Genomic DNA, 27,711 nt, shown 5'->3' with positions numbered 1-27,711 from the left:
TACCCCACCTCCGCAACTTTGCCCGAGTCTACCACTGCCTCACATCTCAGGCGGCCGAAACACTCATACACCTCTTCATTACAATCTGCTAACTCTGTCCTTCCTAAAACCACTCCCTCCCCACCTCCCTCTTCGGGCCCACTCATTCCTCCCTCCACTTCCTCCCTCTTCTCTCTGCCCTCCATCACTCCTGATCCCAACACCCTCTTCAGGTCCAACTCCCTGACTGTCTTGTGAGGTTAGTGTGAGGTTTTATAATTCTTCAGTTGAAACAAACTCTGGTTGTTACCTCCCACTGACAGTCACAACAGAGATCAGTCACAGCTCTGACCCCAGAAACGATTTGAAACAAAATAAAAGTCACTGATTGGCTGTGGGCGGAATTAGGGGCAGAAACTGCTGATCCGTCTTCAGACAGAAAAGCGGTAGATTTGAATTCGCAGTGAGTAAAATTGCAGCGTTTTTCAGTTTCAGATCGTTTTTGAAATTATATATAATCTGTTTAGTTTGTTGTGTACAATGAGATCAGTTTGTTTATTACAGTGAGATGGCTTTATTTTTGAATAGATATATTTATTTGAAAGCATATGTTTGTACGACAGTCTAAAATTTACCACTGTGTGTGAGAGAGAGTAAAGTGTAACTGTGTGTGAAAGAGGAAGTAAAATGTTACTGTGTGAGAGAGAAAGTAAAATGTAACCCGCGCTCCTGCGGATGGATAGTGAGGATAAACCCACAGGTTGTGAGATGTGAAGAGAACATTTATTGGATCAGGAAACCGTGAGAAAGCGACAGAAAAGCACATGTAAGAGCTCAGCCGCAGCCTCCACCTCTCTTACCCTCTTTCCGCGGTTCTTGCAGGAAATAAACCGAAAAATCTGCTGCTATAACTTTGCAGAAGGTCTCAGTGTGTCTTTAGACTCTACTGAACACCTCTCTGCCCCCGAATCTCCCCCCCCCGTCCCTAACTCTCCCCCGTCCCTAACTCTCCCCTCGTCCCTGACTCCTCCCCTCGTCCCTAACTCTCCCCTCGTCCCTGACTCCCCCACTGTCCCTAACTCTCCCCCGTCCCTAACTCTCCCCCGTCCCTAACTCTCCCCCCGTCCCTAACTCTCCCCCCGTCCCTAACTCTCCCCCGTCCCTAACTCTCCCCCCGTCCCTAACTCTCCCCTCGTCCCTAACTCTCCCCTCGTCCCTAACTCTCCCCCCGTCCCTAACTCTCCCCCGTCCCTAACTCTCCCCCGTCCCTAACTCTCCCCCGTCCCTAACTCTCCCCTCGTCCCTAACTCTCCCCTCGTCCCTAACTCTCCCCTCGTCCCTAACTCTCCTCCCGTCCCTAACTCTCCCCCCGTCCCTAACTCTCCCCCCGTCCCTAACTCTCCCCCCGTCCCTAACTCTCCCCCCGTCCCTAACTCTCCCCCCGTCCCTAACTCTCCCCCCGTCCCTAACTCTCCCCTCGTCCCTAACTCTCCCCTCGTCCCTGACTCCCCCCCTCCCTAACTCCCCCACTGTCCCTAACTCTCCCCTCGTCCCTAACTCTCCCCGTCCCTAACTCTCCCCCGTCCCTAACTCTCCCCCCGTCCCTAACTCTCCCCCGTCCCTAACTCTCCCCCGTCCCTAACTCTCCCCCGTCCCTAACTCTCCCCTCGTCCCTAACTCTCCCCTCGTCCCTGACTCCCCCCCTCCCTAACTCCCCCACTGTCCCTAACTCTCCCCTCGTCCCTAACTCTCCCCCGTCCCTAACTCTCCCCTCGTCCCTAACTCCCCCCCTGTCCCTAACTCTCCCCTCGTCCCTAACTCTCTCCTTGTCCCTAACTCTCCTCCCGTCCCTAACTCTCCCCTCGTCCCTGACTCCCCCCCCTGTCCCTAACTCCCCCACTGTCCCTAACTCTCCCCTCTCTGCCTGACTCTCCCCCGGGCCCTGCGCCCACTTGATCCACCAATAGACTCCAGACGCGTCTGACTTGAATTCACTGTGACAATAACAACAACAAAATTACATTTGTAAAGCGCCTTTCACGTGGGGAGGACGTCCCAAGACGCTGGACAGACAGAGTTATGGACTCGAGCTGGGGATCCAGGGGGGCGGGGTGGAGAGTGGAGGGCAGGGGGCAAAGCAAGGAGATCAAAACCTAAGTTAACGAAGAGGGTCTTGAGATGAGTCTTGGAGGGGGTGAGGGAGGGGGTGAGAAGGAGGGACTGCGGGATGGAGTTCCAGAGGGTGGGGGCAGAGTGGTGAAAGGCCCCCCCCCGATAGTGGGGTGAGCGAGGCGGGGGACGTGAAGCAGGCCAGAGCCCACTGAGCAGGGGAGCGAACAGGATGGGAGGGGTTAGAAGGTCAGAGAGGTAGGGGGGGAGCAAGGCCATGGAGGGCTTTGAAGGTGAGGATCAGGATCTTGAGCTGTATCCTCTGTGTGATGGGAAGCCAATGGAGTCGGGCGAGGATGGGGTTGATAGCGTCACGGAGCCGAGTGCAGGAGAGGACACGGGCTGCAGAGGTCTGGATGATCTGTAGTCTATGGAGGGAGGAGTTGGGGAGACCGACAAGCAGAGAGTTTGGAAAATCGAGCCTCGATGTAATGAAGGAGTGTATGAGGGTTTCGGTGGTCTGTGGTGTGAGACAGTCAGTAAAATCTGTTTCAGATCGTTCTTAAAAAATATAATCAGTTTAGTTTGTTCTGTACAATGAGATCAGCTTGTTTATTACCGTGAGATGGCTTTATTTATGTATGTATGTATGTATGTATGTATGTATGTATGTATGTATGTATGTATGTATGTATGTATGTATGTATGTATGTATGTATGTATGTATGTATGTATGTATGTATGTATGTATGTATGTATGTATGTATGTATGTATGTATGTATGTATGTATGTATGTATGTATGTATGTATGTATGTATGTATGTATGTATGTATGTATGTATGTATGTATGTATGTATGTATGTATGTATGCATGCATGCATGCATGCATGCATGCATGCATGCATGCATGCATGCATGCATGCATGCATGCATGTATGTATGTATGTTTGTACAACAGTCAACTCAAAATAACACTGAGTCCAAGATCTTCCTTTCACTGTTTCCTGACACAAAACATTCCATTCTTTCTTGTCACATTTCTTTTTGTGGGAACGCTCTTCTTTCTACATGTTTTATTTGGTCTGAATATATCAGGATTCTGTCTCTCTGTATTTGTGGGATCTGTCAGTGTCGGCATTGCCGGGGCTCTGCTCTGCCCCGTGTCTCGGTGCCTGTGTTGGGGGCAGTGACTGGTGGTCTCACTGTTAATGGTGAGATTTGTGCACATTTCCTCACTGGAGGAGGTGTGAGGATTAACGGCAGTTTCTGTTACTTGTTTTATACAATATTTGCTCTGTTTGTCAGGACTGGTTCATTGGCTGATGCTCAGTGTAACCGCCTCAGTGGATATAGCCACTGTGGATATAGCTCAGTGGATATATCAGAGTCCTGTAGCTCAGGGGTTTAGAGCACTCGCTTTGCAAGTGAGAGACCTGAGTTCAATTCCAGGCAGAGGGCGAAACCTTGGGCAAGTTTCCTTACTCCACACAGAGCCTAATAATAATCCCTCCAAAACCAAAAACAATAATAAATTGGTCATTTTCAATCTACGACTGTTTGTGGGACATTGCTGTGCGCAATGGCTGCCCCGTTCGCCCACAAATATACACTCAATTCACTATACAGTGTGTTCTGTGAAGCGCTTTGGGAAGTCCTCCCGACGTGAAACGCGCTGTATCAAATGCAAGTATTATTATTATTATTATATAAAGAAAAGTTTATTGGAAAAGAAAAGGACCCAACTTTGAATACTTTCTCTACAGCTGGTGGCCACACAGTGACTGTGTCAGCGCAGAGGATCCGGGCAGTGAAGGGGAAACAGCTCAGACTCTCTACACATCATGGAGTTCCTGAAAGTAGCTTCAGGTAATGTGTGGGCAGGTGTGGTGAGAGGTTGTGGGCTCTGTCACGTCTGGGTCATTAGGCCGGTCAGTGATACAATACAATACAAAATTACATTTGTAAAGAGCTTTTCACATCAGGAGAACAGTCCGAGGTGCTGGACAGTCAGGGATTTGGACCCGAGCTGGGGGTCAGGATCAGGGAGGGTGGAGGGTGGCCAAAGGTGTGGTTGAAGACAAGGGTTTTCAGACACACCTAGAAGGAGGCAAGGGAGGAAGCGAAATAAAGGGAATGTGGGATGAAGTTCCAAAGGCAGGGAGGCTTAAGGCCCGACCGCTGATGGTGGGGTGGGCCAGGTGGGGGACGTGAAGCAGGCCACAGCCTACTGAGCAAAAAGAGCGGAGAGGTTACTATTGGGTCAGTAGGTAGGAAGGAGCAAGGCCGTGATGGTGTTGAGATCTGGAGGGTTTGGGTTTTGATTCCTGATGCACATTGGAGCTGGAAACAACTGAGTGTCGGGTCTGCCTCCTGGGGTGGGTGCTAGCAGCGTCCCATTAGCATTAAACTGTCTCCAAGGAGTTGGGGCTGACAGAGAGGCAAGAGCCAACTGTCCACGGCTGGACACACCTGTACTGTGGCCAGGTGGGTCAGCAGTATTGCAGTGCACTGCTGTTGACAGCACAGTCAGTCCAGCTCATCGGCAGGACCTGGGGACAGGGAATCCTCCCACTCAGCTCCTGTTAATCCTGCAACCCATAGCCCTATCAGATAGGGTGGTCCTAGCTGGACAAACAGCAGGAAAGCTTGCCAGACGATGATATCAATGGCAAGCTATGCAGTTTTAGCTGGTTGTGTAACTGTAATAATTAGCAAGTGTAGTCACTGACTTAAACACTTTGAGACATCCTCCTGAAGTGAAACACGCAGTGTGAATGTAAATTGTATTGTATTATAGCCAAATGCAGGAATCATTTGCACCATCAAGTAGACCCACAGAGAGACATGCGATGACAGGCAAATAAACTTGAGGATTGTCGGTCAGGACAACAGGATGAAACATTAAACCGAGGTCCCATCTGCCTGTTCGGGTGAAAATAGCATCGCTGTTCACAAACAGAAAGCAGTTCCTCCAGGTGTCCTGGCCAATCCATTGCCCAGATAAAATCATTCACTTTATTGTAGGACATTGCGCTATAGTGAGTGTTCGCTGGTCACTCGCCTGTAGAGAACATCACAGCCAAACCTCACATCTCCCGATCTCACTGTTATACATCTGTGTGGGGGGGAGTGGGGGGGGGGGGCTGTAGTGCGACCAAGAGCAGAAAACCATCAAACTCATCAGATCTCCCGGCTCTGGAGGCTGCAGCTCCACTAAAGCGTTTTCCACATCTCTGTGGCATCCTGTAGCTCAGTGCGGAGCCGTGTTGCTCAGTGTGGGCCCTGTAGCTCAGTGTGGAGCCCGTCGCTCCATGTGGAGCCCTGTCGTGGGGGACGGGGGGAGGAGTCTGGATTCCCCCACCACGCTCCGGCTCGGAGTCAGGCTCTGCCACTATTGTGCTTACCTGTGTGGACAGTGCTATATAAATGTTGTTGTTGTACCAGGTTTTCAGATAATGTGGAGTCCTGTAGCTCAGTGGTTAGAGCACTCGCTTTGCAAGTGAGAGACCTGAGTTCAATTCCAGGCAGGGCGAAACCTTGGGCAAGTTTCCTTACTCCACACGCCTAATAATAATCCCTCCAAAAACAATAATAAATTGGACATTTTTAATCTACGACTGTTTGTGGGACATTGCTGTGCGCAATTGGCTGCCGCGTTCGCCCACAAATATACAGTCAATTCACTTTACAGTGTGTTCTGTGAAGCGCTTTGGGACGTCCTCCCGACGTGAAAAGCGCTATATCAAATGCAAGGATTATTATTATTATTATTATTAATGTGATCTCGGACTCACTTCTGCTGTGTGACGTCTTCCTTTCCGTTTCAGTCCTCCACTGTTTGGCACTGCATGAAGCAGCGAGATCTGCCTCTCTGAACATTGTCAAAAACGTCGCGGTCAAAGGAGATGTCCTGTTTCCTGTCCGCCATCGCAGCCGCGACGAGAAATATGAAGTTACTTTGAGAAAGAAATGGCCCGTCGCTCTTAAAATTCTGGGATGGAATTCAGAGCTGATGGTCAGGCCCCTCACTGTGCACCCCTACTACACAGCCAGGGTTCATCTCATCAAGGCTGGCATCGTCCAGTTTCGGGACGTGTTTCTCAATGACAGTGGGGTGTATGAGCTCACCACAGACTACCTGGGGCCAGTGCTGAGAAACAATAACCGCGATGTGTTTGAAGTGCGAGTGTTCGGTGAGTACTGAGGGTGTGGGTCTGTATCACCAGTGATCAGCTGAACAGGGCCCAGGCACAGGGAGCTGTGCTGTAGTAATAATAATCTTTGCATTGATATAGTGCCTTAGCAAGTCTTTGAGACATCTCAAAGCCCTTTACAGTATACACTGTAAAGTGTAGTGACTATATATTTTGTGGGCAAATATTTGCTGGGTTCAATAGTTCACTGTCCTGCGTATTAATGAAACCATTAAAACACGGCCAACTTCTTCACCTTCAGGTTGCTGCTGATGTCATAGAGTCAGACATTTACAACTTGGAAGGAGGCCATTCGGCCCATCGATAACAATAATAATAATTTAGCCACTTTAATCCATGACTGTTTGTGGGACACCCCTGTGTGCAATTAGCTGTCACAGTTCACTGATAAAATATAGAGTCAATTCCTACAAATGGTCGTGGTTTGAGTGACCTATTTATTATTATTATTTTTTGAAGGAATTATTACCCTCGGAAAAGCAACCTGCCAATCAACTAACAACCAGGTTCCTACTTACTGCAAGGTAACTGGAGGTGTGTGGAGTAAGGAAACTTGCCCAATGTTTCACCCTGCCTGGGAATAGAATTCAGGTCCTCTCGCTTGCGAGGCGAGTGCTCTAACCACTCAGCTACAAGACTCCACTGTAGCTCAATGGTTGAAAAGCCAAACCTCTTGTTGAGGCAGGCTGAAGATGAGGTGGATAAAATAGAAGGTTATGAACCAAGAGCTGCTGGTTTGGATTCTGGTTTGTGCTGAGTTTGATGCTCTCTGTCCAGTGTTGCAGGGGAGGTAACGTGGTGAGAAAAACAAAACAGCCGGTGTTCTTTAGCATCCTCTGCTGGTGAGTGTATTGGGGGGGTGGGTGGTTTTATGTGTGTGTGTGTGGGAGGTGGGAAGAGGAGGTCAGGCTCAGCTATGATGCTCTCTGCAGTCGAGTGGCCGACATTCACTCACTGCCCAGGATCACATAATCAATAATGGTCACTTGGTCGGGCAAACAGAGTTAGACCTGATTAAAGAATTAAAAAAAAAACTTTCTGTTTCAGAACCTGTTTCTCAGCCGATAATCAGGGTCAGTGACGCCTTCACCAATGTCACTCTGAACTGCTCAGTCTCCAAAGGAACAGGTATCGCTTTTTACTGGAAAAAAACAACATATTTGGAGTCTGAAAACTTCACGTCCAGTGGGTCTGTGCTGGTGGTAAAGTCAGGCTGTGAGGAGCAGGCGTTTGAGTACAGCTGTGTAGCCGAGAACCCAATCAGTCAGCAAACCAGTGTCCCAGTGACAATAAAGCTGTGCGCGGAGAGTCAAGACCGAGGTGAGAGAGGAATCCTTGTTGCGTATTAAACCCCAGGACGCACTCGTTATTCAAGTGCTCTGGGGCTCCACCCTGTGTGAGGGGCGCTGTATCAATACAAATTGTTGTTGTTTTATGGGGTCATCTTGGTTCCACATCTCAACCCCCTCGTTGTAAGTGAAGCGCGGAAAATGGCCGATTTCTGGTTTGTCGGTTTCCTGTTGATGTCACTTCCTGCGCTTTGGCTGCATAGGATCTCACTTCCTGTGTATTGTCTGCAGAGGAAATGTTGTTGATGTCACTTCCTGTGCGCTATGCACAAGAAGCAGCGCTGCCACCACCCCCTTTCCTTTGGTCCACAGGACACCAGCGCTATAAGCAAATTGACACTGTGTCGGGGGGTTATTCTGAGATTTCTCTGTGTATTGTTTAATCCACACTCACTCGGGGACTGTGATGTGTAACTGGGCCTCATTGTAGATGCCGTGTGACAGATGCGCAGCAACTATTGATGGACAATCACCCTCGGCTGCACAGGTTTCTCCCTGGGGGCTGGGTGGTGAAAGGCTGAAAGATCCAATTAGTAGATGGGATTTACAGCAGAGACCTGTCACTCTTTCCCCTCAGATCGCAGACGATGGATTCTTCTCCTCAGTCTGATCCCAGCGCTGCTGGTCGCCAGCGTCCTCTGTTACTCTCTCTGGTGGTGGAGGAGGAGGAAACCTTGCTTTATGTGTCCTCAGAGTAACACAACAACAAACATCAGGAAATTACATTACACAGCGCCTTTCAAGTAAGGAGAATGTTCCAAGCCACTGGACTATCTGGGATCGACACCCAAGCTGCTGGTTGGGATCAGGAAGGATGAAGTTGGGGCAGGGTGATCGAAGGCACAGTCGACGAGGATGGTCTTCAGATGGGTCTTGAAGGAGGCAAGGGAGGGCGCGAGGTGGAGGTACTGTGGGATGGAGTTTTAAATGTTGGGGCCAGAGAAGTTCAAGACCCGCCCCCCAATGGTGGGGCAGCCGAGGCAGGAGACTTGAAGCAGCCCAGAACCCGCTGAGTGGAGGGAGTGGACTGCTTGGTAGGGGGTTAGAAGGTCACAGAGGTTTAGGGGAGGAAGGCCATGGGGGGGCTTTGAAGGTGAGGACTAGGATCTTGAACTGTATCCTCTGAGTGATGGGAAGCCAATAGAGCCGGGCAAGAATAGATGATAGGGTCACAGAGCCTGGTACGGGAGAGGACACTGGCTGTACAGTTCTGAACACAGGGCTCAGAGGTGACTCTCCTCCTGGAGAGGGGGGGAGATACAGGGCATTCTTGATATGTAGTCAGGATGCTGTGCCAGGCGGGTCCACAGTACTCCAGGGCATTGCTGATGACAGCACAGCCAGCCTGACTCGAAGGGAGGACTCGGAGGGATAGACTGGGGGTGAGCATTCTTCCTAGTGCTTTGGGGTCTTTAATGTTCACCTGAACAGAGAGGTGAGGCCTCTGTTTACATCTCTTCTGAAGGACGGCATCTCTGACATTCACATCGTTTTACAGGACATGTTGTGAAGTGATTAGCGACATCGCGACAATATGACAAGCGCCATATTAAATACAAGGATTCTTATTAATTATATGATAATGATGCTTTTGTGTTACTCTGTGCCAAAATAGCTGTTTAAACATCTACAAAGTGATCACACTTTTATAATAGTGTTATAATAACACTATTTATAATAATAATAATCCTTGCATTTGATATAGCACCTTATCACGCTTTGTGCTCCTGTGCTTCCTCGTTTTCAAATCCCTTCATGCTGTGGCACCTCCCTACCTCTCTGACCTGCTTACCCCCAACCCATAACCTGCTGCCTCTGCTCCAATGGCTCCGGCCTTCTGCATGGCCCCTGTGCCCTCAGTTCCACCATTGGCGGGCGCCCTTTCAGCCACTACTCCCCGAAACTCTGGAACACTCTTCCTCTATCCCTCCCCATTGCATTTCCACTTCCTTTGCCATCTTGAGGTCACCCCTGAAGACCTTCTTATTTGACCGTGCCTACAGTCACCTCCCCCTCCCCCCACTCAGCATCATGCTCCATCATGATAATAATAATAATAATCCTTGCATGTTCAGCACTGCAGGGCAGTGCCCGATCCTGCAGCACCAGAGTGTGAATGGGCTGTGGCCAGACCAGGCAGGTCTCTGCGGCCAGGTTCCCTGTTGAATCATCATAGAATATACAGTACAGAAATAGGCCATTCGGCTCATTGTGTCTGTGCTGCATCTTTGAAAGCGCTGCCCAAATTAGTCCCACTGCCCCGCGCTCTCCCCATAGCTCTACAAATTTGTCCTCCCCAAATATCTATCTACTTCTCTCTTATAAGTTGTTATTGAATTGGCTTCCACCACCCTTTCAGGCATTGCATTCCAGATCCGAACAACTCACTGCATGGAAACATTTCTCATTCGCATTGTCGAATCCCCTCACAATTTAGAAACCTCTACTAAATCTCCCCTTTACCTCCTCTGCTCCAAGGAGTATAATCCTAGCTTCTCTAGCCTCTCCTCATAACTGAAGTCCCTTTTTCCTGGTACCATCCTGGTAAATCTCCTTTGCACCTTCTCCAAAGCCTTGACATCCTTCCTAACATGTGATGCCCAGGTCTGAACAACAACAACTTGGATTTATATAGCGCCTTCACCCCGGACGGCGTCTCAGAGCACTTACCTGAGGCCTACCTGAGGTACTGTATCTGAGGCCTAACCAGAGTTTTATAAAGGGTCATCATAACTTCCTGATTTTTGTACTCTATGCCTCTTTTTATAAGACAAGTATCCCATATCCTTTTTTAGCAGCTTTATTTACCTGTACTGCCACCTTCATAGATTTTCTTATGTGGATCCCCAGGTCTCTCTGTTCCTGCACACCCTTTGAGATCTGGTTTCTATTAGTTTGTGTTTGGATTGAACCCAATCTGTAAACTTTGCTCCAAATAAAGTATATGATACAAGTGTCCTCTTGTTCTTCTGTCTCGGTGCATCTAAAACTATTGATCTGAGCTATTTTTTCAATCCCAGTTAAAATGTTCTGCACCTTCTATTATGTCCACACTGAATTGTATCTTCTTCAGACTGAACAACAACAAATTACACTTGTATATTGCCGTTCATGTTGGAAAGACATCCCAGGGCGCTGGGCAATCGGGTTTGGGACCTGAGCTGGGAGTTTGGGTCAGGAGGTGTGGAGGGGGTTGGGGTGGGGGGCTGAGGTAGGTTGACCCAAGGCAGTGGAAGTGGATGGATACCTTTAGATGGTACTTGAAGGAGGGAAAAGAGGGGGTGAGGTGGAGGGATTGCAGGATAGAGTACCAGAGTGTGGGGGCAGAGATGCTGAATGACTGAACACCAGGGATCCTGAAGCAGGCCGGTCTCCATCGAGCGGAAGCAGTGGACAGGTTAATATGGGGTTTGGAAGGTCAGAAAGGTGGGGAGACCAAGACCGTGGAGGACTTTGAAAGTGAGAACGAGGGTTTGAGCTAGAGAAGAGCCCAAGCTTGTCAAATCATTGCTGATAGCAAAGATTAGAGTCAGTAGATGTGTAGGTTCACTCTTCACAACAATGTAGCCGTGTCTGAAGGCTGACAAATATTGTTATTCTCGCTTATTCCTAAACACTTATTGCTCTCCTCTGCACTACCTCTAAGGGCTGAACAGCCACTTATGTCTCATCGACCAGAACCTTATGTCTTCCTCCAGGTGGGGACTGACTAGAGCATGTCTGCGTTGAGCACAGAGAATCCATCCTCGCCCGACTTCACTGGCTCCCGATCCCTCAGAGAATCAAGTTCAAAACCCTCATTCTCACCTTGAAAGCCCTCCATGGTCTTGCTCCCCTCTACCTCTACAACCTCCTCACCCTATATATGCCTGCCCACTCCCTCTGCTCCGCAAACAACAAAATACTTCACAGAATATATTATAAAGTGAATTGACTGTATATTTTGTAGGTGAAATGTGGCATCCGAATGCGCACAGCAGTGTCCCACAAACAGTTGTAGATTTCGTGACCAAATTATTATTTTTTTTTGAAGGAATTATTACCCCCAGAAAAGAGATCCACCAATCAAGTAACAACTTGGTTCCTATTTACTGCTTGGCAAACAGAGGTGTGTAGAGTAAGGAAACTTGCCCAAAGTTTTGTCCTACCTGGGAATCGAATCAGGATCCTCTCACTTGCGAGGCGAGTGATCTAACCATTACAGGACGCTACAGGAATCTACGACCAGAGAGAGGCAGTGAGAGGGTTAACCTGTCACTCAGTATTCACTTCGTTGATCAGTAAAGATTACAGGGCGGAGCTGAAGAGCAAGTGACTGGTTATCGGGGAGGAGCCACTCCTCACAAACAGGAAAGTGAAAGCAATTTTGAAACAGAGTTCTGAGGGTAAAATGGCTTCTCAACACCAGACTCACGGTCTGATCGAGGAGCTAATTTGTCCGGTTTGTCTGGATCTCCTCATTGATCCGGTTATCCTGGAGTGTAGCCACAGCTTCTGTCGCTCCTGCATCACACGGTGCTGGGAAAATCAGGGACCAAACACCTGTCCTGTGTGTCAGGAGACTTTCCCGGAAATGAATCTCAGGACCAATCGGGCCCTGGCCAACCTGTCAGAGAAAGCTCAGGAATTGAGGCTGGCCCCGAAGGAGACAGGCATTAAACGTCGCTGTGAGAAGCACCAGGAAGAACTGAAGCTGTTCTGTGAAAATGACAAGAAATTGATGTGTTTAGTTTGCAAAGGTTCCCGGGAACACAGAGGTCACAGCTTCCTGCCCATTGACGAAGCTGTTGAAATCTATAAGGTAAAAGGATCCTCACACAGGATTCATTCTATTCCACTGTATATTTTCACGTTCAAATAATTTGATTCTGTCGTGTTTCCAGTTGAATGTTAACAGGACAGAGGCCCTCCTGTTTGGCTCTCTTCAGCTCCTTCTCACTTTAGGTGCTGACAACATCACTATTCACGATGCGCTCCCACCTGATAAGAGCCAGGACAGTACCTTGATCATTGTTTGACCCTCAACTATCCTTTAAACCTCACTCTCTCTACCTTTCTCCATCTCAGCCCTCCCATGCTACCCTCAACACCTTCCTCTTAGACCGTGCTTTTGGCTAACCTTCCACTCTCATTCACCCTGCCCTCCACCCCTCCTGATTCCAATGCCCAGCTCGAGTGCAAACCCTATCTGTCCAGCCCCTAGGAACTTCCTACCGAAGTGAGCAACCATAACAAAATTACATTTGTAAAGCACCCTTCATTTCGAGAGGACGTCCCAAAGCACTGAACGGTCAGAGATCAGGATCCGGGGCGGGGTGGGGAGAGTGGGGTGGTGGGCAGGATTGGGATGAGGGAGGGCAGAGATGTAGGACAGCTGAAGGCATGGTTGAAAGCAGTATCTTGAGTCGTGCCTTGAAGGAGGCAAGGGAGGGAGCGAGGCAAAGGGATTATGGGATGGCAGAGAGGCTGAAAACCTGGCTGTTGGTGGTAGGGTGGGTCTCGCGGAAGCAGGCCAGAGCCTGCTGAGTGCAGGGAGTGGACCAGTTGATAGGGGGTATCAGGTTAGAGACATAGGAGGGGGAAAGCCCATGGAGGGCGTTGAAAGCAAGGATGAGGAATTTGAATTCTATCTTCTGAGGGATGGGGAGCAAGTGGAGCCGGTCAAAGGTGGTGCTGATTGTCTGAATGATCTGCGGCTTGTGTAGGAAGAGTTGGGGAGGTTGACAAGGAGGGAGGTACCGTAGTCGAGCCTTGAGGTGACAAATGCGTAGATGAGGGTTTCGGCGGCCTGAGGGGTGAGGCAGTGGCAGTGTTGGGCAATGTTGCGGAGGTGGGGGAAGGCAGAGCAGGTCATGGCATGCATATGGGGGAGGAAGGGTCGTACAAGAGCCCAGGTTCCTGACTGGCTTGGTGAGGTGGAAGGTGTATCCGTGGATGCTGATGGTGGAGAGACTCATGCGGGGAGAGGGATTGCGTGGATGGTTAAAGTCTGACTGTTAAACAGCACAGTGAAAGGCCCCATAAATTTGATTTGTTGTTGTTTATTCCAGGATAAAGTGAAATCCTCCTTAGCTTCTCTCACGCAGAGGAAGGATGCTGCTCTACGAGTTAAAGACAAACAGAAACAAAAGATTTCACAAGTTAAGGTAAGTTGTGTCGGGGCTGACGTCTAGGCTCTCAGTCGTGTGTCTCTCTACTTTGCGCAGTGCGATGTCTGACCGTTCATTTTGCAGGAACAGGCGAACAGTCTGGAGAACCATGTCACGGCAGAGTTTGCTAAAATGCGCCAGAGCCTCAATGACAGAGAGCAGCGTGTAATCCGAGAGCTCAGAGAGCGAGAGGAAAAGATTTTACACCAAATGGAGAATAATCTGCAGCAGATTCAGGACAAATTAGATTTTACTGAACAGAATCTCTCAGCATTACAGAAACAGATGAAAAAAGACTCTCTCAGCTTTCTGCAGGTAAAGTGAATAAATTATAATTCATTTCAATAAAAGTTACACACAGTCTGCAGCAGAAAGTCGGTCTGTTAAACAGCCCAGTGATTTTATTGATTATTTTTATATTCTGATAGGGACTCTCCTGCTGTCACTCAGTACAGAACTGAACCCACATCAGTCACTCCCAGGGCCTGCGGTGTTCCTGCAAAGCCAACATCCAGGGTCACTTCAGATGTGGTTATTCTGGGATTAACATTTATTTATCAGTGTGAGAAGGTTATCAATTACCTTCTAATTACAGTGTAATCCTGTTAATGTTCTGTTTATTGCATTTTTACCGTAAGTTACTGAGTGTGAGGGTGTGTGAGGGTGAGCAGGTCTTACTGTGTGTCCCTGCCTATAACCTCACAAACACTACTTTATATCTAAACTTTCTGGACTTTGGAAACGTCATTGAGTGACTAACATTCCTGTAGTAATGACAGTAAACGGTGTACTGTAGAATTCTATTCTTGTATCTGAGTTTGCAATGTGTTTCAGTGTGAGCTCAGATTTGTCTGTGTTTCATTTCTTTAGGAGGAAAGTGCTCGGAAGAGAAGGTATGAAAAGTATTTTAAAATATCCCCAGAATTTAATGCACAAACCAAACACAATGTGTAGTTTAACTTTGTAATGTGATCGTCTCTTATTTCAGGATCAGTGCTGATGGTTTTGTGCTGTCAGTGTCTGGGGGGGATCTGCCTGTGGGGATATACAAAGGGCCTCTACAGTACACAGTCTGGAGAGAGATAATACACAGCATCAGCCCAGGTACATGTCTCCCACTCTCAGACTGAAGGTGTGTGAATATCTGACACTCACCTGATCCTAAATTAAACATTGTTGGTGATGAGATGTCACTGTAACACAGCGCAGAGCTCTGTACTCTTGTAGTTACCGCGTGACGTCAGCAGGTGGCGCTGTGTGAGCGTTTTCACCAACAGCGACTCCAGTCACACGGTCACCAGCGCCCTCTGCTGGCGGCCTGGCGGCGGGACACCCTCAGGGCTGTTTATAGCTGTAACCATTGCAGCTTCGCTTTGCAACCAAAGGATCACACAGACAGACAGACAGACAGACACACACACACACACACACAGACACACACACACACAGACACACACAGACACACACACACACAGACACACACAGACAGACACACACACACACAGACACACACACACACAGACACACACAGACAGACACACACACACAGACACACACAGACAGACACACACACACAGACACACACACACACAGACACACACACACACAGACACACACACACAGACACACACAGACAGACACACACAGACAGACACACACACACACAGACACACACAGACAGACAGGCATTCTGTGATCCCCTCACTCCACTTTGTGTTATTTTCCTCTCTCTCTCAGCTCCGGCCGCTCTGATTCTGGATCCTGACACAGTCCATCCTCAGCTCATCCTATCTGAGGACCTGACCAGTGTGAGAGACGGAGACAAATTGCAGCCACTTCTCGACACCCCAAAGAGGTTTAAAAACTGGGCCTTTGTCCTGGGATCTGAGGGCTTCACATCGGGGAGACATTACTGGGAGGTGCAGGTGGGCAACAAGACTGGGTGGATTGTGGGATTGGCCACAGAGTCTATCAACAGGAAACAAACAATCACATTGTCACCAGAGGGTGGGGTCTGGGGGGTGAGGCTTGGGGACGGGGTCTATCAGGCTCTAACGTCACCTCGTACCCCCCTGACCCTGACAGTGGGACCCGGGAAGATTGGGGTGTTCCTGGACTATGAGGGGGGACAGGTGTCATTTTACAACGCTGACAATATGACTCATCTCCACACTTTCACCCAAACTTTCACTGAGAAATTTTATCCTCTGTTCAGTCCCAAGTGTAATCTTGATGGGAAAAACTCTGAGCCTCTGAGAATCTGCCGGTTGTAAGACAGTAACAGTGACAGTTTTTACGGGAGTGTGGGTGCTGTGTGGATGGAATTAAACAAACAAACTTTATAAAACTTCCCTTTCTATTTTCTTATTTATCCACTTGGGTATATTTTGTTTATTCTGCCTTCCTACACTTGGCTGTATTATTTGTCACCAACATCAACAACTTGCCTCTTAGAGAGCTTGGCACTCGCACAACATCAAATCGGGGGGAGTGAGGAAGTGAGATTTGATTGAAGTGGAAGGTCTTAGGCTTATCTGAAAAAGGGGAAGAAGGGAGCAAGGTAGAGGGATTCAGGGAGGGAGTTCCAAAGTTTTGTGGCATAGTGGCTTAAACCAGGCTGCCAATGGTGGAGCAGAAGCGACGGGGGAGAAGCAGGAGGCCAAAACCAGCCGATCAGGGCAACAGGTGATCAGGGCAACAATGGGGAGTAAGCATGTTGGAAAGTTTGGGAGGTGCCAGGGAATGAAGTGATTTGAAGATGAAGTAAAATGAAGAGATTGTGATGATTTTGAAGTTGATCTGTTCTGTGATAGGGAGCCAGTGAAGGCTGGTGAGGACTAGTGTGATTGGGGTACAGAGTTTAATGTGGGTGCGTATCTGGGAGACGTAGTTCTGAATTAGTTGGATTTTGTGGCAAGTGGAGCTTGGGAGACGAGTGAGGAGGGCATTGTGATAATCGAGGTGGGAGGCGACAAATTGTGAACAAGCATCTTAGCTGCATTGGGGTGAGACAGGGTCAGAATTGGGCAATGTGACAGAGGTGGAGGAAAGCGGTCTTGGTCAGGGACTGGATGTGGGATAGGAAGGACAGCAAGTAATTGAACCTGACTGTTATGTACAGGTTCGGTAAATCTTAGAGATAGGCCGGGGAGTTTCAGGTCAGAGGTGCAGGACAGAAGGCATTGATGGGACCCAAGGCGTATGGCTTCCATCTTGTCAATGTTCAGTTTCAGCAAGTTCCAGGCCTTTATGTCCAACAAACAAGCTGTCAGGACATCTTGGGATCTGGAGCTTGGAATTGTGGAGGAGAAATAGATTTGGGTGTCATCTGCATACCTGTGGAAGTTTACCCGACATCACTGTGAGCGAGCATGTAAATGAAGAAAAGGAGGAGGCCAACCTTGATATGCCCCACAGTGACAGTGAACATATGAGCTTTATAACTTCCTTTTCTTTATCTCTCATTTTCCTATTGATCCTTCTTGTGTTTTGTTTATTTTGTCCTCCTGCACTTGGCTATATTACTTGTCCTTTGTGCACTGCATCATGTTTTTTAGTGATGTTCATTTATGCTCAACTAATAAAATAATAACCCTTGCATCTTCATATTGCACCTTATCACATCATCGAGGCATCTCAAAGCACTTCTCTGAATATTGGAAAGGGAGTGGACTGTATATTTTGTTGGCAAAGCGCAGCAGCCAATGGCACAAAACAGTGCTACGTTTTGGGGAGGTGAGGGAGGGATTATTATTCCCAGAAAGAGATCCGCCAATTGACTAACACCTAGGTTCCTACTTACTGCTAGATAAACAGCGGCATGTGGAGTAAGGGAAGTTACCTAAAGTTTTTTAAACTGATTTGTCCTTGAGTAATGCCTCCCAGTCAATATCTATTAGCTCAGCCCTCAGCCCTTTGACATTTCTCCACCTAAAATTATACATCAGAGTTTGATTACGTGCTGGTGCTATTTCCCCAAGTTCAACTGAAGGTTTTTGAACTGTGGTCACTTCCTGAATAGTATCTGGGTCACTGATTAGAATGAACAAGGGACCTGGCTCTTGTGGGCTCCCTACTCACTGAGTCAGGAGGCAGTTGTGCACCACAATTACAAGCTCAGAGGCTTTCTCACTTGGGCATTCCCAACAACAACAACTTGCATTTACACAGGGAAGCAGGGAGCAAGGCAGAGGAATTTATATGTAAACAAGCTGTAACCTCTAAAGCTATGCTTGCAACCAAAGAATCCAATATGGAATGTAGATTGACACACAGCAGATATACAGACAGTCATTTCATTTTCATCTATGCTCATCTGGGTGGACTCCTGTAGTAGGACTCCTTTTCGGAGGACTCAGTGGGAGGACTTGGCACTTGAAAAATGTAATTTTATTGTTGTTGCCGCGACTTAGCTTTGTCTATGTTCTTTATTTTGTTCCCGCCACTTGGCGACGTGAATGTTCTGGGACGCCCGATGCCATAGTGCCACGGACAACCAGCCTGGCCACCAAGTGTAACTGGTTACATACGTAGGTGCTTTGTGATGCATGATGCCCCAGCGCCACTTTGACTTACCGGCCACCAAGTGTAACTGCAGAGAAAATGCAAAACTGAAAATAACCCGTAAGCGATAGCAGATACCCCCCAAAAAATGCCTGTGTCACTCCCAGATACACGGCCTTTCCGATGATGTATAAATCATGTCTCTATGTCATTTGGATATTGAGATCATTCTTGAAGCGCAGACAGACATTGTTGTTTTATTAGTGTATATAACATAAGAAGATAGATGTATTCCCAGTATATGTTGGGCTGATTGAAGTCCCCCATGAGTAGTACCTTCTTTTCTCTCACACATTCCTAATACAATCATACACTGCAGCAAATCCCGAATGTTATTCCAGCCATTTTCTCTTTCAGCAAATCTAACCAGAGGATTTGATACCATGATTGATCCTTGCCTCAACCCTTGTCTTGACTCTCTCTCTCTATAGGAAGGGTTGTGTGTGTGCGCACGCATGTGTGTGTATCTCTCTCTCTCCCTTATGGGTCTCTCTCCCTCGCTATCATGTGTATACATCTGTCTCTCTAATGGATCTATTCTCTCTCATGGGTCTTTCTCTATTTCTCTCTCTGTGTGGTGTGAGTCTATCTCTTTCTGTGATGGGTCTCTTTCTCTGTATTGGGTCTCTCTCGCTGAAGGGTCTCTCTCTCTCTCTCTCTCTTTCTATGTGGTGTTTGTGTCTCTTTGAGATGGGTCTCCCTGTCTTACTCATGGATCTCTCGCTGTGATAGATCATTTCTCTGACATCTCATGGATCATCGCTCTCTCTGTTTGATGGGTGTCTCTCCATCACTGATGAGAGACAAGCAGGTGAGTGAGCAGACATGAGCAGCCGTTTGCGCAGATGCGAGCAGTAAGTGGCTATGGGGGAATGAGGAGGAGTTAGAGAAGAGAACTGGGACTGAGGAGCGCTGACCAACCTTGCCCTGTACTGAAGACGGGTTTTCCAATCGCCAAGCCACCATTTTGAAATCTGTCGCTTGGACCAATAGAATGTGTGACATCACTTCTGCACGCCGTTTTTCAACCCATCCTGCCCCCTCACCACTACATATTCTCCTTTACTCGGACCTCCTCTTTTACCTCCATCTACTACCACCCTCCCTCTCTGGTTCTTGGTCAAACAAATCTATGAGCAATATCCCCACGGTCCCCCCCTCTGCACTGCCTCCTCTAGCTTCCCACAGCCTGTGGGCTGCTGATACCCCACCAGTCTCTGCACGTGCATTCATCTCCAAAAACCTCCCTCGGTCTATCCCCCTAATCATCGGTGATGGGGAGCCAGTGGAGCTTAGCCAGAACTGGTGAGACGTTGGTACTGTGTTTCATCCAGGTCAGGATGTGGGTGGCAGAGTTCTGAATGGGTTGGATCTTTTGAATGGTGAACTGGGGAGACCAACGAGGAGTGTGTTAGAGTAATCCAAGCAGCAGGTGACAAATGCATCCACAACAACAACAACAATAAAATTACATTTATAGAGCGCCTTTCACGTCGGGAGGATGTCCCAAAGGAACAGTTGAACAGTCAGGTGTCGGGGCCTGAGCATGGGGGAGGGGTGGTATAGGGGTGAGGGAAGGCAAAGAGGTGGGAGGGAGACCAAACTGCATTTGGTGTAAGGTACGGTGGGAGGGCCAATGTGGCGGAGGTGGAAGAATGCGGTCCTGGTCAGGGACAGGATGTGGGGGAGGAAGGGCAGCTGGGAGTCGAACCGGACGCCTAGATTGTGCGCTGGTTTGGTGAGTCTGAGAGAGAGCCCATGTAAGTTGAACACCTCACCCTATAATATTCCTCCTCTCTCTCCTTCAAAATCCTTCTAGTTTACCGCTACCCCAACCTCATGGCTCCTTCCTCATGGACATCTCCTCTCTCCTCTCATCCTTATCGCTCTGCACAAAGCCCTGCTCATTTCAACCTCCATCTAAATATCCCCTGCTCCATCTCCTCTGCCTTGTCTGTCTCGGCTCCACTCTAAACCTCACCCTTCAAGTAAATTCCCTGACCCTCAACCCTGGCCAACTCCTTGACCTAATAATAGCCATGGCCTAGACATCACTGATCTGTACATCACACACAAGGCCATCTCCCACCACTTCTACATCTGCTTCTCCTCCCACATCACTCTCCCCTCCTCCAAACCCTCTGCCATCTGTTTCCACCCAAAGAAAAAGCTTTCTCTCGAGTACCTCACAAATACTCTCTTATCCTCTGAGCTTCTCTCCCTCTGGCGTTCCACCCATAGTGATCTGTTAAACGGCCACCTCTCCTCAACATTCATTTCTCTTGTCCCCCTGAAAACCTATTCTGTCCCAAAGTCTATCCGTTGCCCTGGTACAAAAATGACCTCCTTTCCCTCAAGCCCCCCCAGTCGCTTGATTGTAGATGGCACAAAAGGGCTTCACTGTTCACCACCAACTGTGGGTCATCGCATCACAACCATAACCCATATGAAACCGACCACATGCTCTCTCGACCCCATCCCTATCCCTTTCCTTACCTCCCAGCTCCACCTCCTTGCCCCCCCTATTCACTGACATCATAAACCATAGACAAAAAAAATCATAGACAAAAACAAACAATAACTCAATCCATGACTGTTTGAAGGATATTGATGTGCGCAATTGGCTGCCCCGTTACGCCCACAAATATAGTCAATTCACTTTACAGTATATTCTATGAAGCACTTTGAGATATCTAGAAATGTAAAAAGTGCTATATCAAATGCAAGGATATCAAATATATCAAAACCACCGTCATCACCGTAATAATCCCTCCAAAACTAAAAACAATAATTAAATTGGTCATTTTCAATCTACGACTGTTTGTGGGACATTGCTGTGCGCAATTGGCTGCCGCGTTCGCCCACAGATATACAGTCAATTCACTTTACAGTGTGTTCTGTGAAGCGCTTTGGGACGTCCTCCCGACGTGAAAAGCGCTATATCAAATGCAAGGATTATTATTATTATTATTATCACTCCTATCCTTAAAAAACCCTCGCTGGCCCCTTATCTACTTCCTAAGTACTTCCCCATCTTCAACCTTTCTTTCCTCTCCAAGGTTCTGGAACGAGGTGTTGCTTCTCAGCATTGCTCCTTCCTCCCCGCCACTCCCTTCATGAACTCCTCCAATTAGGTTTCTCTGCCGCCCACAGCACAGAAACAGCTCTGGTCAAAGTGGCAAATGACATTCTGTCCATCTGTGACCAAGGCTCCCTCTACCTCCTCATTCTCCTTGATCTCTTTGCTGCTTTCGAAACCGACGTCCACTCGATCCTCATCCACCACCTCTCCTCTCACCTCAACGCAACCTTCAAGGCTCTGTCCTTAATTGGTTCAGATCGTACCTTTCACACCGCCTCCACTTCACCTCCACAAATGGCTTCTCCTCTAGCCCCGTCTTGTGCGACGTTCCTCAGTACTCTGTCCTTGGTCTCCTCCACTGACAAGGACAGAAACCCTCTGCCGAAACCCTCATACATGTTTTCCTCATACCATGGTTCGACTATGCTAATTCACTACTTGTCACACACACACACACCGATTCAGGTATGTCACACACGTACACACACTCACACAAACACACCCACTCTAACACTCACACACACACATAGCAATTGACTGCTGCGTTTCGCCCCAAAACACACAATCTCTACACTGAAAGGGCGAAACCTTGGGCGAGTTTCCTTACTCCTTACGCCTAATAACAATCCCTCAAAAAAAAAATTTGGTCACTTCAATCCAATTGTGGGACACTGCTGTGCGCAATTGGCTGCCGTGTTTCGCCCACAAATATACAATCAATTCACTTCACTGTATATTCTGTGAAGCACTTTGAGACATCTAGAAGACGTTAAAGCGCTATATCAAATGCAAGGAATATTATTATTATTGTTGTCGGCCTCCCCAACTCCTCCCTCCACAGGCTGCAGATCATCCAAAACCCGCACTCGGCTCCGTTACCCTATCACCCCCATCCTTGCCCAACTCCACTGGCTTCCCCTCACACAGAGGATACAGTTCAAGATCCTGGTCCTCACCTTCAAAGCCCTCCACGGTCTTGCTCCACCCTACCTCTTGTTGTGGTTTAATGCTAAAGTGTGTTTTAAGAATATAAATTAGAATTGCAAAGATTGCAAAGCTAAGTAACTGCAAGGCAGAACCCAAAACAATGTGGCAAGAGAAGATTGTGAAGTACAAGGACACAGAAAGTAGAGACTGTTGCTATGCAAGCTTGTAGAAGATAACCATATAAGGAGTTGTTTTTCTTAAAATGACAGCTTTGTTGGAGTATTTAAGTTGTCTTTTAAAAAAGGTATGTTATATATGTATCTCCAGAATGGTAGCGGAGCAGGGCGAGAGATGACCAGTGCTGTAACAGAAATCCGGAAGTAACGTTTTGTGTCTTGTGTATTATTGCTTCATTTATTTGTGTATTACCTGCTGTTTTGACCTGAATAAATTCACTTAACTCAACCAATTTGTAGACTGGAATCGGATCATTCTAAAGTTGATGGAGGTAGTTGCAAATGTTTCTAACACTCTCCGACCTCTTAAGCCCCTACCAACCTGTTCGCTTCCTCTGCTCAGCGGGCACGTCCCATGCCTTGCTCGCCCCCACTATCGGCAGGTGGGTCTTCCGCCACTCTGCACCCACCCTCTGGAACTTCATCCCACAATCCCTCCTTCTTGCCCCCTCCCTCACCACCTTCAAGACCCACCCACCTTCGACCATGCTTTCGATCTCCCTGCTTCGCCCCTGCCCTCCACCCTCCCCCCAGCTCGGGTCTGCAATTCTGTCTGTCCAGCACCTTCGGACGTCCTCCCGACGTGAAAGGCGCTATATAAATATAATTTTGTTATTGTTGTCGTTTCTCCCCTCTCCCTCATGCTCTCTCTCTATCTCTCCATCAATCACTCTCCCTGTGTTTCTCTCTCCACCCTTTCCCTCATGCTTTCTCTCTGTTAATCATTCTGTTTCTCTCTCTCGCCCTCTCCCTCATGATCTGTCTCTCTGTCAACCTCTCTCTCTCACATTCTGGTCCACATTCTCTCTATCTCATCTCACATTCTCCCCCCCGCCCCCACATCTCTCTCTAACACAAACCCAGGCTTCTCCCACTCCCCAGCCCCCTCCCCTCATCAGCTCATCCCCTCCCCTACCTCGACCCCTCTCTTAATCACGCCCTGTAATTAAGTAACGTAACTCTAAGCAACGTAGAGTGCATCCTGCTCGGACCAGGTGATTTATCTAACCTTCCTATACAGTATCTCTTACCTCTCATACTATACTGTGGCACACGCACCCTTCACACCTTAAGTGCTCTAACACGCGACCCCATGTGAAGGGAGCGACATAATTGCAAGTTGTTGTTATTGACCCACACACCCCTCACCCTCACCCCCTGACCCACACACCCCTAACCCTCACCCCCTGACACACACACCCCTAACCCTCACCCCCTGAACCACACACCCCTAACCCTAAACCCCTGACACACACACCCCTAACCCTCACCCCCTGACACACACACCCCTAACCCTCACCCCCTGACAAACACACCCCTAACCTTCACCCCCTGACACACACACCCCTAACCCTCACCCCCTGACACACACACCCCTAACCCTCACCCCCTGACACACACAACCCTAACCCTCACCCCCGACACACACACCCCTAACCCTCACCCCCTGACACACACACCCCTAACCCTCACCCCCTGACACACACACCCCTAACCCTCACCCCCTGAGACACATACCCCTAACCCTCACCCGACACACACACCCCTAACTCCCACCCCCTGACACACACACCGAACCCTCACTCCGTGACACACACACCCCTAACCCTCACCCCGACACACACACCCCTAAACCTCACCCCGACACACACAGCCCTAACCCTCACCCCGACACACACACCTCTGAGCCTCACCCCCTGACACACCCACCCCTGACCCTCACCCCCTGACACACACATCCCTAATCCTCACCCCACACCCCCCCCCCCCCCCCCCCCCCCACCCCCCGACACACACACCCCTAACCCTCACCCCCTGACACACACACCCCTAACCCTCACCCCCCGACAAACACACCCCTAACCCTCACTCACTGACACACACAACCCTATCTCTCACCCCCTGACCCACACATCCCTAACCCTCACCCCCTGACACACACACCCCTAACCCCCACCCCGACACACACACCCCTAACCCTCACCCCCCGACACACACACCCCTAACCCTCACCCCCTGACACACACACCCCTAACCCTCACCCGACACACACACCACTAACCCTCACCCCGTGACACACACACCCCTAACCCTCACCCCCTGAGACACATACCCCTAACCCTCACCCGACACACACACCACTAAGTCTCAATCCCTGACACACACACCCCTAACACTCACCCCCTGACAAACACACCCCTAACCCTCACCCCCTAACCCACACACCCCTAACCCTCACCCCCTGACCCACACACCCCTAACCCTCACCCCCTAACCCACACACCCCTAACCCTCACCCCCTGACCCACACACCCCTAACCCTCACCCCCTGACCGACACACCCCTAACCCTCACCCCCTGGCACACACACACCTAACCCTCACCCCCTGACACACACACCCCTAACCCTCACCCCCTGAGACACACACCCCTAACCCTCACCCCCCGACACACACACCCCTAACCCTCACCCCCTGACACACACACCCCTAACCTCACCCCCTGACACACACACCCCTAACCCTCACCCCCTGACACACACATCCCGAGCCCTCACCCCCTGACACACACACCCCTAACCCTCACCCCCTGAGACACATACCCCTAACCCTCACCCGACACACACACCCCTAACTCCCACCCCCTGACACACACACCTAACCCTCACTCCCTGACACACACACCCCTAACCCTCACCCCGACACACACACCCCTAAACCTCACCCCGACACACACAGCCCTAACCCTCACCCCGACACACACACCTCTGAGCCTCACCCCTTGACATACCCACCCCTGACCCTCACCCCCTGACACACACATCCCTAATCCTCACCCCGACACACACACCCCTAAACCTCACCCTAACACAAACACCCCTAACCCTCACCCCCCGACACACACACCCCTAACCCTCACCCCCTGACACACACACCCCTAACCCTCACCCCCCGACAAACACACCCCTAACCATCACTCACTGACACACACAACCCTATCTCTCACCCCCTGACCCACACATCCCTAACCCTCACCCCGACACACACACCCCTAACCCTCACCCCGTGACACACACACCCCTAAACCTCACCCCCTGAGACACATACACCTAACCCTCACCCGACACACACACCACTAAGTCTCACTCCCTGACACACACCCCTAACCCTCACCCCGACACACACAGCCCTAACCCTCACCCCGACACACACACCCCTGACCCTCACCCCCTGACACACACCCCCCTAACCCTCACCCCCGTCACACACACCCCTATCCCTCACCCTAACACACACACCCCTAACCCTCACCCCCGACACACACACCCTAACCCTCACCCCCTGACACACACACCCCTAACCCTCACCCCCAGACACACACACCCCGAACCCTCACTCACTGACACACACAACCCTATCTCTCACCCCCTGACCCACACATCCCTAACCCTCACCCCCTGACACACACACCCCTAACCCTCACGCCGACACACACACCCCTAAACCTCACCCCCGACACACACACCCCTATCCCTCACCCTAACACACACACCCCAACCCTCACCCCCCGACACACACACCCCTAACCCTCACCCCCTGACACACACACCCCTAACCCTCACCCCCCGACACACACACCCCGAACCCTCACTCACTGACACACACAACCCTATCTCTCACCCCCTGACCCACACATCCCTAACCCTCACCCCCTGACACACACACCCCTCACCCTCACGCCGACACCCACACCCCTAAACCTCACCCCCTGACACACACACACCTAACCCTCACCCTCCGACACACACACACCTAACCCTCACCCCCTGACACATACACCCCTAACCCTCATCCCGTGACACACACACCCCTAACCCTCACCCTCTGACACACACACCCCTAACCCTCACCCCCTGAGACACACACCCCTAACCCTCACCCGACACACAAACCCGACTCTCACCCCCTGACACACACACCCCTAACCCTCACCCCCTGACACAGACACCTAACCCTCACTCACTGACACACACAACCCTAACCCTCACCCCCTGACCCACACACCCTTAATCCTCACCCCCTGACACACACCCCTAACCCTCACCCCCTAACACACACACCCCTAACCCTCACCCCCTGACACACACCCCTAACCCTCACCCTGACACACACGCCCCTAACCCTCACCCGCTGACACACATCCTAACCCACACCCCCTGACACACACACCCCTCACCCTCACTCCCCGACACACACACCCCTGACCCTCACCCCCTGACACACCCACCCCTGACCCTCACCCCCTGACACACACATCCCTAACCCTCACCCAGACACACACACCCCTAACCCTCACCCCCGACACACACACCCCTAACCCTCACCCCCTGACACACACACCCCATAACCCTCACCCCTGACACACACACCCCATAACCCTCACCCCTGACACACACACCCCTAACCCTCACCCCCAGACCCACACACCCCTAACCCTCACCCCGTGACACACACACACCTAACCCTCACCCCCTGATACACACACCCCTAACTCTCACCCCCTGACACACACACCCCTAACCCTCACCCCCCGACACACACACCCCTAACCCTCACTCACTGACACACACAACCCTATCTCTCACCACCTGACCCACACATCCCTAACCCTCACCCCCTGACACACACACCCCTAAACCTCACCCCCTGACACACACACACCTAACCCTCAACCCCTGACACACACACCCCTAACCCTCACCCCCCGACACACACACCCCTAACCCTCACCCCCCGACACACACACCCCTAACCCTCACCACCTGACACATACACCCCTAACCCTCACCCCGTGACACACACACCCCTAACCCTGACCCCCTGAAACACACACCCCTAACCCTCACCCCGACACACAAACTAGACTCTCACCCCCTGACACACACACCCCTAACCCTCACCCTGACACACACGCCCCTAACCCTCACCCGCTGACACACATCCTAACCCTCACCCCCTGACACACACACCCCTCACCCTCACTCCCCGACACACACACCCCTGACCCTCACCCCCTGACACACCCACCCCTGACCCTCACC

At 50.0% G+C, this 27,711-nt stretch overlaps 2 protein-coding genes across 2 annotated transcripts; both read left to right on the top strand.

Moving 5' to 3' along the window:
- The first annotated feature begins 386 nt into the window (after positions 1–386).
- LOC103179722 (carcinoembryonic antigen-related cell adhesion molecule 21) lies at positions 387–8,499 on the top strand. The gene is made up of 5 exons (XM_042344843.1): positions 387–442; positions 3,854–3,956; positions 5,918–6,283; positions 7,352–7,624; positions 8,231–8,499. The coding sequence occupies exons 2-5, from the start codon at positions 3,932–3,934 to the stop codon at positions 8,398–8,400; spliced, it is 834 nt and encodes a 277-aa protein (XP_042200777.1). The 5' UTR covers positions 387–442; positions 3,854–3,931; the 3' UTR covers positions 8,401–8,499.
- Positions 8,500–12,007: 3,508 nt separating this feature from the next.
- Positions 12,008–16,149, top strand: LOC103179721 (nuclear factor 7, brain-like). The gene is made up of 6 exons (XM_007895117.2): positions 12,008–12,454; positions 13,704–13,799; positions 13,887–14,117; positions 14,673–14,695; positions 14,791–14,906; positions 15,540–16,149. Exons 1-6 carry the CDS (start codon positions 12,044–12,046, stop codon positions 16,073–16,075), a joined length of 1,413 nt encoding a protein of 470 aa, XP_007893308.2. The 5' UTR covers positions 12,008–12,043; the 3' UTR covers positions 16,076–16,149.
- Positions 16,150–27,711: the final 11,562 nt, after the last annotated feature.

The sequence above is a fragment of the Callorhinchus milii genome, unplaced genomic scaffold (genome assembly GCF_018977255.1).
Source record: "Callorhinchus milii isolate IMCB2004 unplaced genomic scaffold, IMCB_Cmil_1.0 Scaffold30, whole genome shotgun sequence".
NCBI lineage: Eukaryota > Metazoa > Chordata > Chondrichthyes > Chimaeriformes > Callorhinchidae > Callorhinchus > Callorhinchus milii.
Note: the sequence above shows the minus strand (reverse complement) of the source record. Positions and strands in the feature narration are given on the sequence as shown.